Source organism: Bufo gargarizans, chromosome 1 (genome assembly GCF_014858855.1).
Source record: "Bufo gargarizans isolate SCDJY-AF-19 chromosome 1, ASM1485885v1, whole genome shotgun sequence".
Classification (NCBI taxonomy): domain Eukaryota; kingdom Metazoa; phylum Chordata; class Amphibia; order Anura; family Bufonidae; genus Bufo; species Bufo gargarizans.
The window spans coordinates 752,900,908-752,915,290 of record NC_058080.1 but is presented as its reverse complement, the minus strand read 5'-3'; the positions used below and the strand labels follow the sequence as shown (position 1 = coordinate 752,915,290).

At 44.2% G+C, this 14,383-nt stretch overlaps 1 protein-coding gene across 1 annotated transcript in view; it reads left to right on the top strand.

Moving 5' to 3' along the window:
* The window catches only part of LOC122930651 (zinc finger protein 208-like), a 77,038-nt gene extending 69,538 nt beyond the window's left edge, over positions 1-7,500 (top strand). Inside the window, exons 8-13 of the mRNA XM_044284165.1 lie at positions 1,274-1,708; positions 1,837-2,016; positions 2,100-2,223; positions 2,302-2,369; positions 2,863-3,013; positions 6,193-7,500. Of these exons, the coding sequence (XP_044140100.1) occupies positions 1,274-1,708; positions 1,837-2,016; positions 2,100-2,223; positions 2,302-2,369; positions 2,863-3,013; positions 6,193-7,190 (1,956 nt within the window). The 3' untranslated portion in view covers positions 7,191-7,500. The remainder of the gene's footprint in view (positions 1-1,273; positions 1,709-1,836; positions 2,017-2,099; positions 2,224-2,301; positions 2,370-2,862; positions 3,014-6,192) is intronic.
* Positions 7,501-14,383: the final 6,883 nt, after the last annotated feature.

The following is a 14,383-nucleotide window of genomic DNA, read 5'->3' as shown; positions in this document are numbered from 1 at the left end:
ATTGCTCCCCCGGTTATAAACACGCTACAGTGTTTGGGGTTTTGTCACGGCCATGGTCATGGTCGTGACTCTTGAACCGCAGGCTGTTGCCTGCGGTTTGTATATAGGTGTTCAACCACAGGTGAGGGCCGCTAGTGTGCTGCCTCACTTGTGGTTGCCGCGGGCAACAAGTTATGTTGTGCTGTTGCTAGGCAGCTTGCTGCAATCTGCATGCGGTTGCACTTGGCAACTTGGTTTGTATGTGTGCACTTTCCTTGTCTGGTGTGCACGGGGTTTATTTGTGTGTATTCCCCTTTAAGTTGCTGTCTTCCCTTCCCTGGTGTTGGAAGGGTTAATTCCCTTCTGTGTGTGTGAACATCTTCTGGCATCGCACGGCTGAGGGTTTTCCCCATCCTCAGCCGTGGCAGGTTTTTGAGCATTTCCTCCCATTTAGGCCACTTTATTTTAGTGTGACCCCATGGTAGCTGATGATCTTGATCCTTCTCTTTAGGCTAGTTTAACACTAGCACTAGGGATCTGGCAGGCTTTATCTCTGCATTCAGGCATTGCCAGAAGCTTGTATGGCTCTGTTCGGCCCTATTATAATGGGGACCGGTGGAGATCCGACCGCAACCCGACAAATATGCTGAGAAATGGCCGGAAGGAAAGCACTGCGCACAGTGTGAAACCAGCCTTAGACCTCTCTGTGAACTACAAATCCACCCTGGTTGCTAGAGAGACCAATTCATCAAAGGGAGTAGGAAGATCTCCTCCGACTAACTTGTCAAGGGTGCACAACTGATTGGCATATTGTCCTGTAGAAGTGGACTCTTGTCTTATATGTAGGAGGGTGCCAGGCTCTTACTTACTTACCCATCTACCCTCCCGCACTATGGCGTCACATGCTTCCTGGCAGCTGCTGGCCACAGTTGCCTGTGATTGGTATTCCTGCCACACTAGCTAGCTGTTTGTTTGTGACTCTGGATCACTGACCTCTGATGTGGCCTCCTGGTATGTGACTTTGCTTATTATTTGATCTTGCTTGATATTGGACACTGTTTGGTATTGGACTCTGCTAGTTTGTGATTTTACCATTGCCTGCTGACTTTGTCTCTAACATTATCTCCTGGTTTCACTCTGCTGTGTATTTCACTTAGTTTTAGGATTCTGATCCGGTCTTGGTTTTGACCACTTTTTGTTTTCCTACTCTTTTACCCATTAGGTTTAGGCCCCTGCACTTAGTTGAGTCAGAAACCGTTACCAAGTTGTTGGATTCCAGTTGACTATACCCTAGCAAACGTTAGGGAGACCAAACCAGCGAGAGGAGACGGGAAGCGAGACAACATACAGTACAGGATCTGGGTGGGTGCCGAACATTGGCTATAGCGTGACATCGTTTGACAATTCTTTAACCTTGAGCACAGAGAAACCTATCAAACTATTCAACTCATGTTCCAATCCATACAAAAAGAGAGAATACAACATCTACACGGTAATATCTCCTCCTTTATCACTACTGGTAAGTGTGTTTTTACATGGTATTTTATGTGGTTTTAACATTGTTTCTTCCTCTTTTTATTCAGGTTCCGGCTTCATAAAATCCTGTTTATACCTCCTGTTTAAGAGAATTTACCTGATTGACCAATCAGAGTTGAAGAGGAACAGAGACAAGATGGCGGAGAAGATATTAAATCTGACATTAGAGATACTTTACTGGCTTACTGGAGAGGTGAGAGATTCTGATGATGTCACATTACATCATTCTTATCTATGGTAATAACACATGGATATGACTGGAGAGGTGAGAGACTCTCAAAATGTCTGTAATAATATTTATGAATGCATATTCATAAACAGGATTACACAGTGGTAAAGAAGACCTCTAGTGAGCGCTCTCAGGTTCCATTATCTGAAGGATGTGGAAGAACCTTGAGCCCAATCACGGGGCCTCCACCTCACTCCCTGATACATGAGGAAATCAATGAACAGAAGATCCTAGAACTCGTCCACAAGATGATGGAGCTGCTGAATGGAGAGGTGACACTGCTGGGAATGCTGGGACATTATACAGTAACAGCACTGGAGGGGTCTGGGTGATGACAGTATCATTGTGTTGTCAGGTTCCTATAAGGTGTCAGGATGTCACTGTCTATTTCTCCATGGAGGAGTGGGAGTATGTAGAAGGACACAAGGATCTGTACAAGGACATCGTGATTGAGGACCACCAGACCCTCACATCACCAGGTAATAAATAGCCACGTCCTTTCCTTTAATTATCTGTATGTGAAAGATTAATTCAGTCACTGTATGTGTCTCCTTCAGGAAAACCCAGTAAGAGAAGAACACCAGAGAGATGTCCCAGTCTTCTTCTTCTTCCACAGGATCATCAGGTAGATGGAGATATTCCCTATGATCAGTAGAAGGCTGTGAAGTCCTTGTGTTCTGTCTTGTGTTATCACTTAGTATTATACAGTAAGTTTCATACTTGTGTAATTAGAAAGGAGAAGATAACCGGATTAGAGCCGAGCATAGAAATTAAGGGGGTCATTTACGATCAGAAATACGCCTATGTTAGGCCTACTTCTGGCTTTTCTTGTGCCAGGTCTAAAAAAGTGGGCGGGGATGGGCCGACAGGCCTGTCTCAGTTATCATTTTGTATGCTTAGTTTAGGTGTAAAAAAACCACCACCAGCTGACTTACCTTCTATGAAACTTTTTACTCAGTAATTTAATATGTACAGCTTTCTAGAGACCTGCATCTATTTGACTCAGATAAATAATAACGTCATTATTGATCGTCATGATAATTAATGATCTTTTCTGTTCATCTAGAACGTTGACTCATTTAGAATGCGATATCTCAGACTACAATATTTATTCACAGATGTTGAATCAAGATAAAGATCTGAACAATATTAATGCTACAGAGATGCATGTGAGGGGTGATGACCAGTGTAAGGAGGACATTCCTACAGAGATGTATGTGAGGGGTGATGACCAGTGTAAGGAAGGAATTCTTACAGATAACCACCCAGGTGAGTAGTAATCTTTAACCACTTCCGTACCAGGCCCCTTTTCACCTTAAATCCGAGGCCGATTTTTGAAAATCGAACGTGTCACTTTTTGTGGTAATACCTTTGGAAAGCTTTTTCTTATCCAAGCCATTCTGAGACTGTTTTCTCAGGACACTTTTTGTACGGCGCTGGTGGACGTGACTTAAGGACCAGTGCCGTACATGTACAGCAGGCTGATCGAGCAGGTGCAGGAGCTGTGTCTGCCCGATTAGCTGCATTGCCCGTCAGTCACTGACAGCCAGGGCCCTGCTGCATACGCAGGCATAGATGAAAACACAGATGCCGGCGTATTAACCCCTTGTATGCCGCGGTTAAAGCCGAACGCAGAATGCAGGAGGTTTTTGGAAGGTACAGGTTCCCTTCACTTCCCCATCGGGTCCCCGAGTTGCTGTGGCAGGGACCCGATGGCAGAGAAGGCAAGCCGGATGCCTTCCATAGGCATCGGGGCTTGCCTTCTATGGAAGCCTGTGAGATCCAGCCCCTTAGGCATAAAAGATGACATGCAATGTATTACAATACAGGATGTGTGAGAGGATCAGACCCCCAGAAGTTGAAGTCCCAGAGTGGGACAAAAAAAAGAAGTAAAAAAAAAAAAAAGCATATTTCATAATAAAAAAAGAAAAGTTTCAAGTAAAAAAAAAAAAAAAGCCCCTTTCCCAAAAGAAAGCACATAAAATTGTAATAAATAAAAAATTAAAACAGACATATTGGGTATTGCCGAGTCCATCACGACTCGCTCTATAAAAATATCACATGATCCACCCCCTCACCTAAACACTGTAAAAAAATATAAAATAAAAACTGTGCTAAAACAACCAACAAACAAAAATTTAAAAAACTATTTTTTGTTTCAAAAATGCTTTTATTGTCTTAAAAGTGAAAACATAAAAAAGTAGACACATTAGGTATCGCCGCGTCCGTAACAACCAGCTGTATAAAAATATCACATTATCTAACCCCCTCAGATAAACACCTTGTAAAATAAGAATAAAAACTGTGCCAAAAAGCCATTTTTTGTTACCTTACATCACAAAAAGTGTAATACCAAGTGATCAAAAAGTCATATGCACCCAAAAATAATACCAATCAGAGTCATCTCATCCCGCAATAAAATATGGCTTTCAGACTATGGAGACACAAAAATGTGATTTATTTTTTTCAAAAATACTTTATTATTTAAAACTGAAACAAACAAACAAAAAAGTTGTCATATTTGGTATTGTCACAACCTGCTCTATAAAAATAGCACGTGATCTAACCCGTCAGATGAACATTGTAAAAAGCAAAAAAAAACTGTGCCAAAACAGCTATTTTATGTACCCTAAAATAGTACCAATAAAACTGCCACCTTATCCCGTAGTTTCCAAAATGGGGTAACTTTTTTGGAGTTTCTACTTTAGGGGTGCATCAGGGGGGCTTTAAATGTGACATGGTAACTTAAAATTATCCCAGTGAAATCTGCTCTTCAAAATCCATATGGCGCTCCTTTACTTTTGCGTTTTACGACCACAAATTTGGTATTTCTGTAAACTACAGAATCGGGGTGATAAATGTTGAGTTTTGTTTGGCTGTTAACCCTTGCTTTGTTACTGGGGAAAATGGATTAAAATGGGAAATCTGCCAAAAAATGAATTTTCCTTTAATTATTGTGGAACACCTAAAGGGTTAACAACGTTTGTCAGTTTTGAATACCTTGAGTAGTGTAGTTTCTAAAATGGGGGTCATTTATGGGTGGTTTCTACTATGTAGTTCATAACTAAACTAGTCCTTAAAAAAGTGGGTTTTAACAGTTTTCAGAAAAATTCTAAGCCTTCTAAAGTCCCCAAAACATTAAATGGCACAATGATCACAAAATGATCCAAATATAAAGTAGACATATGCAAAATGTAAAGTAATAACTATTTTATTAGGTATTACTATCTGGTTTAAAAGCCGATAGATTGAAATTGGGAAAGTTGTGAATTTAAATATTTTTTTGTAAATTTGGTATTTTTTTATAAATAAAAATAAAATATATTGACTGAAATTTACCGCTATCATGAAGTACAATGTGTCACGAGAAAACAGTCTCAGAATGGTTTGGATAAGTAAAAGCGTTCCAAAGATTTTACCGCATAAAGTGACGCATGTCAAATAAAAAAAAAAAAAAACGGCCTGGTCAGGGTCCTGAAAGGGTTAAGATGTCTTTTCATTGGAACTAAGCAGCCTAGGCCAACCCCTGAAAACCAACTCATACCATTATCCTCCACCAAACTTTATAGTTGTCACAATGCAGACAGGAAGGTAATGTTCTCTTGGCATTAACCAAATCCAGACTCCATCAGACCACCAGAAGTGTGATTGGTCACTCCACAGTAGATATTTCCTCTGCTCCGGAGTCCAGTGGAAATGGCATTGTGCTTGGTGATGTAAGGCTATGCCAGGAAGCTCCTGGAACAGCACAGTTGGTGTTAAGGGCAGAGGAGGTTTGAAGTGACTTTTATGTACTATGCTCCTCAGCACTCGCCAACCCCGCTCTGTAACTTTACGTGGTCAGTTCATGGCTGAGTAGCCTTGGTTTCTTCCACTATGCAATAATACCACTCACAGATGATAGTGGAATATCTAGAAAGGAAGACATTCCAGGAAGGGACTTGTGGCAGCGGTGACATCTTATTATAAGACCACTATGAAATTCTGTGAGATCTTTACAACGAGCCATTCTTTCCTACATGTCTGTAAAGGCAGACTGCATGGCTGGGGGCTGGATTTAATACACCAGTGGCAATGGGACTGAATGGAACACCTGAATTCAATGATTAAGAGTTTTGTCGTAATACCTGTCTCCATATAGTGTATCTTGTAGATCATTTTTTATTGGTGACTCCTCCACCCTCAGAGAACCTATAGAACATAAGATGTATGGTACTGTAAAGTGCCATAGGTGATAAATATCAGATCAGGATAGATGATCAATATCAGATCGGCAGGGGTTAAACTCCCAGCACTCTTGCCCATCGTCTGTTTGAAGGGGTCATGGTGATTGTGTGTGCGCTGTATCCTCGTTAATGTTTATCTGCAAGCCATGGATGTTGCAGCGCGGTGCAGTGTAATTACAACTACTCCATCCCAATCACTTGTAATCATTTTTTTATTTGCAGATGTCTATACTCGGAGCTCAGAGGGACATCTGATATCTTCCTATTTTAAAGCAGATGGTTGTGGTATCACACAAGATACATGTGAAGAGCATGCCTTTATCTTAGATGTACCTTCAGCTGTTGACAGTACAAATCTATCATCTGATCCTCTTAAAAATCTCAAATCTTCTGATTCATCACAAACTTGTAAGAAGTCTAAAGATCATCAAATGAGTGTTGTACGTGAAATCTCTTACAAAAGGAAGAAGTCAAAGCTATGTTCAGAATTTGGCGAATGTTTTAAGAAAAAATCACATCTTCAACCTCAGAGAACTCACACAGGAGAGAAGTTTTCCTGTTCAGAATGTGGGAAATGTTTCCCAAGAAAAAGTAGTCTTTTTGAACATCAGAACATTCACACCGGGGTTAAGACATTTTCATGTACTGTATGTGGAAAGGATTTTAACCAGAAGTCAGATCTTACAGGACATCAAAGAGTTCACATGGAAAAAACATTTTCATGTCCAGAATGTGAGAAATGTTTTCACAACAAAGCACACCTTAAAATGCATCTGAGAATTCACACAGGGGAGAAGCCATTTTTCTGTTCAGAATGTGGGAAATGTTTCACCCAACAAACATGTCTGAAAAGACATGAGAGAATTCACACAGGGGAGAAGCCATTTTTATGTTCAGAATGTGGAAAATGTTTCGCAACGAGAGGACAGCTTGATAAACATCAGAAAACTCACAGGGTAGTGGAGAAGCCATTTTCATGTACTGCATGTGGAAAGGGTTTTAAGCGAAAGCCAGATCTTACTATTCATCAAAGAATTCACACAGGAGACACCTTTCCATGTCCAGAATGCGGCACATGTTTTATCAAGGAATCCCACCTTAAAACACATCAAAGAATTCACACAGGGGAGAAGCCATTTTCCTGTACCAAATGTGGGAAATGTTTTAACCGGAGATCACATCTTGTTAGACATGAGAACATTCACAGAGGAGAGAAGTGATTTTCTTGACACATAATACAGAAAAAACACAACACTTATAGTCAAAGTACACATGTAGCAACTACAGATGAGCGAATCGAAGTTGACAAAGTGGAATTCTATCCGAATTTCAGGGAAAATTCGATTTGCACCTAATCCAAATTTCCTCACGCTTTGTGGTAACGAATCACTTTTTTTCATAAAGCTTTCAAAATAGCTGCTGCACGTCTGAGGACATGGAGCAAGGAACTCTGGGAAAGAGGGATCACCCACAATGCCATGCATGCAGCCAATCAGCAGCCAGCCATCCCCTGTGATGTCCTATAAATAGCCTCAGCCATTTTGGATTCAGCCATTTTCCAGTGTACTTAGTGCAGGGAGAGACGTCAGCAGGCGCTAGGGAAAGTGCGAGGAAAGACTTCATTGTGCTAAAAAAAAAACGATTTACAAGTTCAGGGAAAGATTAGTCAAGGTGTAGTAAAAGGATAGGGAGGAATCATCTACACTATAAAACGAGAACAGGACAGTGTTTTGGGGATCTGTGGATTACTCTGTTATGGGGGGATCTGACCCCATAACATTGGGACCTAGTCATAGCAGCCGTCTATAAACACAAGTCACTCACTCAGTCACGTTCGGGCCTCACCCACTTCATTAATGAAGTGGGCGGGGCCGGAGTGTGACTAAGTGAGTGACGTGTGCTGCCGGCCTGCCCACTGCGTGCATGGCGAGTACGGCTTGCAGATAAGTGATTACTGCTAGTTCAACAAAGCAGCACTGCTAAGGGCTGCTGCATACACTTTATATGTGATGGCTGCTCTTACTGGGCTTAATGAAGTTCAGTGACTGCGCCGGGCCCCGCTATTGCCCAGATAGCGCCCCTGTTTACATGTCACTGGTACATCGCAGGCCGCTATGCCTATGCAGTACAGCACAGCCTGTGTTGTGCCGGCCATGTAATACTGCTGTATTCGCTTAATAAGACGCACGGCCATTTGCCCCCCACTTTTGGGGGAAAAAAGTGTATCTTATAAAGCGAAAAATACGGTATGTCATAATTGCTGTTCAGCGGTGAAGTTACATTGTACTACAGCCATTTACGCGGTGTATTAATAGGAAAGATACTTATGTCCCATTAGCCGTTCTGCGTTGATTTTACATTGTTTTACATTTTTCCCTATTTTTTCCTATTAATAGACCCCCCAAAAAAAGTATGTCATAATTGCCGTTCAGCAGTGAAGTTACATTGTACTACAGCCATTTACGGGGTGTATTGAAGGGAAATAAACCTACTTCCTATTATCTGTTCTGCGGTGAATTGTAATTGTTATTTTTTGGGCAAGGGAGGAGTTTATTAACCCGTTCGCGATGTGCGAACATGGCGCCCATTCGCTTGTGCAGTGGGCGTCATGGCCGGCAGATCTCTGCTGTTTCACACCGCAGAGACCTGCAACTAATTACTGTGACCGGCAATAATGTCGATCACGGTAATTAAATGCTTTAGATGTCGTGATCAAGTGAGATCACGGCACCTAAATGCACAAAAACCTGGAAGCTTGCGGTTTCGGGCTTCCTACCGATGCCCCAAGTGGCCAATTCAGGCATCGCTGCTTGCGCTGAACACTCTCAGCCTTGCTGATAAGGCTGAAAGTGTTCATGTTGCAATACTTATTTTGTCCACCAGATGGCAGGCCAGGATAAGAAATGAGCACAGTTAATAGCAAATATAAAATCCCTGATAAACCAAAATTAAAAAATATAATTAATAAACTCATATATGAGGCACAAAATGATCACAAAAAATGTAAAAAATAGCGTAACGAAAAAAAGGGTCAAAATGTCCGATTTGCCATTTTTTCATTGCTTCTCTTACCCCAAAATTTTTTGTAAAATGTGATCAAAAGTACAGATTGTTATGTAAAAAATTAGCCCCTAATGAGGGGCGGACCTTCTCAATTCCCTGAAAGTGCAGTACCATCGCATTATTGTCATGACACATCTTGTTGTGCTTCGCGATTAGGGTCTCTCATTTCTAATGTCGCCCAGATGTTCTCCAATCCTGCGTCTCAGTTCACAGTTTACCAATGTATTTGCCCCGCAGATGCAGGAAAATAGGGAAGAAAAATGTAAATGTAAAAACCTCTGGTAGCCAAGGGGTTAATCAGAAAAAAAAAATGTCTTAATTGCCGTTTAGTGGTGAAGTTACATTGTACTAGTCATTTACGTGGTGTATTAAAAGGAAATATATGTACGTTCCATTAGCCGTTCTGCGGTGAATTGCGGTGTGATTTCTTTTTTTGGGTGTAGAAATAGGAAAAAGAATACGTCTTAATTGCCGTTCAGCAGTGAATTGTTATTATTATTTTGGGGGGAGGGGGGTTTATTAATCAGAAAAAATATATCTATATGTCTTAATTGCCATTCAGCGGTGAAGAAACATTGTACTTAGAGAAGAGCGAATCAAATCCCACGAAGTGGAATTAGATCCGAATTTCAGGATAAATTTGATTCACCTCAAAGCCGATTTAACCTGAAATAGTCTAAAAAACACGAAAATTCATACTTACCTCCTCCATTTGCTTGCGACGGACCGCCATCTTGATTCAAGATTTCGGCCGAAATCCCGTACGTGGTGACGTATGACGTCACCACACGGCCAGCGTGATGACGTAATCTCGCGCCATGCAAGATTTTGCTCCAGATTTTCAAGCAAGATGGCGGCGGCCCGTCACGAGCAAATGGAGGCGGTAATTGGATTTACTTTTTTTTTTAATGTTAATTTCACCCAGTTTTTACACTCAGATGCCGCAATGATGTATGAACGCGGCATCTGAAGGGTACAAGGTCAGGGGCGGCGCTATCGGAGCTCCCTGTCATTGCATCCGCTATTTACAAAAAAATGCGCTTCGTGCAATTTTTTTTGTAAAATTCGGCGAATCAGCCGAACCAAACTTTTCATAAATTCGCTCATCTCTAATTGTACCACTGGTGGATCCAGGGGGGGGGGGGGCAACTGGCTGGAGGCGGGGCACAGGGAGATGAGCGCTTCCATTGTGGAAGCGCTCATCTCCATAGTCATCTGTATCGCCGTCCTCAGGACAGTGATACAGATGGCTGTGCTGAAGCAGGGGAGGGAGAGGCGTGTCCCTTTCCCTTCCTCTGATAGGCTGCAGGCACTAGGCCGGCAGCCTATCAGAGGCTGGCGTAGGCGGTGTGATGAAATCATCACGCTGCCTGAGCCGTACAGCGCGGGACACAGGCCGGAAGAGGCCTGTATCGCATCGCTGCCAAGGAAGTAAATATAAGTGGTTTTTTTTAAATATATATATATACAATACTTTTACTGGCACATGGGGGGGGCTGTTATTACTGGCACATGGAGGGGCTGTTATTACTGGCACATGGGAGTCTGTTATTACTGGCACATGATTGGGGGGGTTGCTCTTGTTACTGGCACATTATTGGGGGCACTATAGGGGCATCTACTGAGGCCACAAAGAAGGGGTATTTTATATGGGGCCTCTGTACAGTAGAATTTTATACTGGGACACATTATGGTGGGTACTATGGGGAAGGGGGAGAGGAGTACTATGGGGTCATCTACGGGGGGCACTAAGAAGGGGTATTTTTACTTACAAATTATGGGGGACACTGAGGGCATCTACTGGAGCATTTTATACTGGTACATTATGGGGCCACTAGGAGGAAGGGGGGAGTGGAGCACTATGGGGGCATTTACTGGGGGCACTATATAGGGGTATTTTATACTGGCACATTAGGGGGGCACTATGGGGACATTAGCTCACCTGGGGGCATTACAAGGGGGTATTTTTTGCACTGTCACATTATAAGGAGAATTATTTCTACTAGGGGGGCATTATGGTGGGCTTTATTACTCCCCCATGGTATGACCCCCTAGTAGCAGCACCAGCCTCTCCCTGCTCTGCTATCCCTCTGCCCCTTCTCCAAATCCTCATTATGAAATCTTTCTCATTAGGATAAAACACATCAGCTCCGCCGAGCCCCCGGCCAAAGTGTTGAAGTGGCGTCTGAGATCCCCAAGGGCCAAGTAATTGTAAGTTTTCATGTGAAATATGTTTGTTATACACATATAGCCTACACTGTGCCCCACAATATACAGTATACCGCTACACTGTGTAGTCTGTTCTAGAAGCACCATTGTTTTGTGGCGGCGGACAGAAAATAATCTGGAAGTGCCCCTCCCGAAGTGCCCCTGGACCAGGCTCTGGATCCACCACTGAATTCTACTAAAGCCATTTACGTCTTGTATAAAAAGGAAATATACGCACGTCCCATTAGCCGTTCTGCGGTGAATTGTGATTGTTATATTTCTTTTTTTGGGATGTAGAAATAGGAAAAATAATACGTCTTAATTGACCTTCTGCGGCAAACAGTGTTTTTTGTTTTTTTTTGGGGGGGGGGGGGTTTTATTAATCAGAAAAATATATATATATATATATATATATATATATATATATATATATGTCTTAATTGCCATTCAGCAGTGAAGTAACATTGTACTACAGCCTTTTTTGGGGGGTATTATTTTAATTTTAATTTAATTATTTTATTATACAGTATGTCAGACAGACAGGTGACAGGCCCTTCTAAGGGAATGGGCAGTGGGCAAAATGTTTCAGTGTCGCAGGGAGCAGAAGAAGGGGGGGGGGGTGGCACCAGGAGTCTCAGCGAGAGGCCTGATCTCCCGGTGTCATCTAGCGGTCATGTCTTGACCAGCAACCCAGCAGTGCTTGAATGGTTGACTCGGTCTTCAACTTCGTTGCAAGTGACATCAGACACCCCCAGCCAAGAGTCGGTGGATTCCTCTGACACGACGCTTAGTTGGCATGGCCCGGGAGCAGGCCCTGTGCCCCCACCTGTCCTGAACCTTCCTCTTTCATTTTCAGTTCCCTCAACGTGAGAAGTATTTTATGCCGTAGGCTCAGCGCCACTTTTCAGCGAGGACAAGCTACTAGAGAACAGTCAGCAGCTACTGCCCAGCCAAGATCTGGAGGAGACATCCGCCGCTTCCTTCGGTAGGCGGTCCTGTAGTGATGATGAGAGTTAGTGTGGGAGCAGGTGTTACCGTTGAGGGGGACATCAATGATGTGCAGACAGTAACGGAGGATGAAGATGATGTAGCCAATCACACTTGGGAGCCAGGTGAAGAAGGGGCTTCATCAATAGAAGAGGGTGGCACCTTGCGCGTGAGGCAGCGGCTGAACCAGTAGGGTGGCAGCAGTGGGAGCTCGGGAGCTAACTGTGCCCGGGGTAGACCACAGGCTTTGCAGGAGCCTACTGGACTGGAAAGTAGCGGTGCAGGGGTTCACGGAGGCAGCGGTAGAAGGCAGTCAGCGCGGAGTGTTGGTGGGAAAATGCCATACTCGGCGGTCATTTTTAGTTAGGCGAACATGGCGATTTGCTGAATTTGTGGGCAGAAGGTGAAGCATAGTCAGGGAGACAATGTTGGCACCACCGCCCTGCGGCAACACATGCAGCATCACCATAAAGTGGCCTGGGAGAACCGTGGCTCTGATGTGGTGGTCCAGCCTGCTGCAGCAACCGTTGCATCACCCAGTGGCACGCACCCAATTTCATGCAGTCAAGGCTCCACCACCTCAGCCGAAGGGAGCTGTCTGTCCTTCCCATCATCTGCTGATCCTGATGCCCCTGCTCCTCCTCGTCAGTCATTCCGTCACCAATTGATCACCGAAGCAATTGCCAAGAGACAACAGTATGCGTGCACTCATCCAACGGCGCAGAAGCTGAATGTGGTCCTGGCCAAGCTGCTGGTGCTGCAGTCCCTCCCTTTCCAAGTGGTGGACTCTGCACCTTTCATAGAACTGATGGCTTGTGCCAAGCCGAGGTGGAGAGACCCAAGCCGTCATTTCTTTGCGAAAAAGGCAGTATCAGCCCTGCACACACATGTAGAACAGAAAGTGGGCCAGTCCTTGAGCCTGTTTGTGTCTGCCAAAATGCACGGCGGAGCTGTAACTACAGTCAAGGACAATATATGTCCTTTATGGCCCACTGTGTAAATGTGGTTCCTGCCCAGCCACACCAGCAACTTGGCTAGGTAACGCTGCTTCCGCCTCCACGTTCTCACGCCGTTGGTCCTGCGACAATGTCCGCCTCTGCCTCCTCATCCTCCACCGTGTACTCAGCCTCCACTGCAGGGACAATTCACAGTGCTCCACCAGCATACCACATGTGCAGGGCACGACTGTGTCACGCTGTTCTGCATCTAGTTTGCCTGGGCAAACTGAGTCACACAGGGAAGGAACTGCTCCGCGTCCTTCATCAAGAAATCGAATCTTGGCTTTCTCCTTGACAACGCAAAATTGGAACCATGGTGACCGACAACGGGAAGAACGTAGTGTCGGCGTTGCATCAAAGAGGGCTGACCCATGCCCCTTGCATGGTGCATGTGTTCAATCTGGTTGTAAAGCGGTTCTTGAAGTCTTCACCTCATCTGCAAGACATCCTGAAAATGGCCAGGAAACTTTGCATGCACTTCAGCCACTCATACACCACAAAACACACCCTGCTTGAGCTGCAGCGGCAGAATGGCAACCCCCAACATAGGCTGATATGCAACGTTTCCACCCGTTGGAATTCCACCCTCCATATGTTGGACTGATTATATGAACAGAGAAAGGCCATAAACGATTTCTTGATGATACGGGCGGACAGAGGTACTCCCCTGCGTAAATTCTATGTCAGCCAGTGGCAACGCATGCGTGACACCTGCCATTTGCTCGGGCCCTTTTGAGGAGGCCACTATATTTGTCAGTTGCCAGGACTACTGGATGATCAACGTCATTTAGCAGCACATGATGCTGAATCTGGCTGGACAGGAGACGTGGCGACTACATCTCACGGCCACATGAGCCCTGTGGGGGGAGGAGGACATTCGAGCGCAAGCAATTCCTAGAGAAATGGTTGTTTTTTTTTCTACACAGGTGACAGGAGAGCAGGAGCAGCCAGAGGAGGTACAGGGCGGTGAGGAAAATGAGGCAGAGGACCCAGACATACCGTGGCAATATGCAGTGGAGATGGAGGCAGGGAGTCCCTCCGATTCACTTGCGCAAATGGCCTGATGCACTTACTTGCGTAGTGACAGCTGAATTGTCACCATTCGGCAGCGAGATGACTACTGGCTCTCCGCCATGTTAGATCCTCGCTACCGGTCC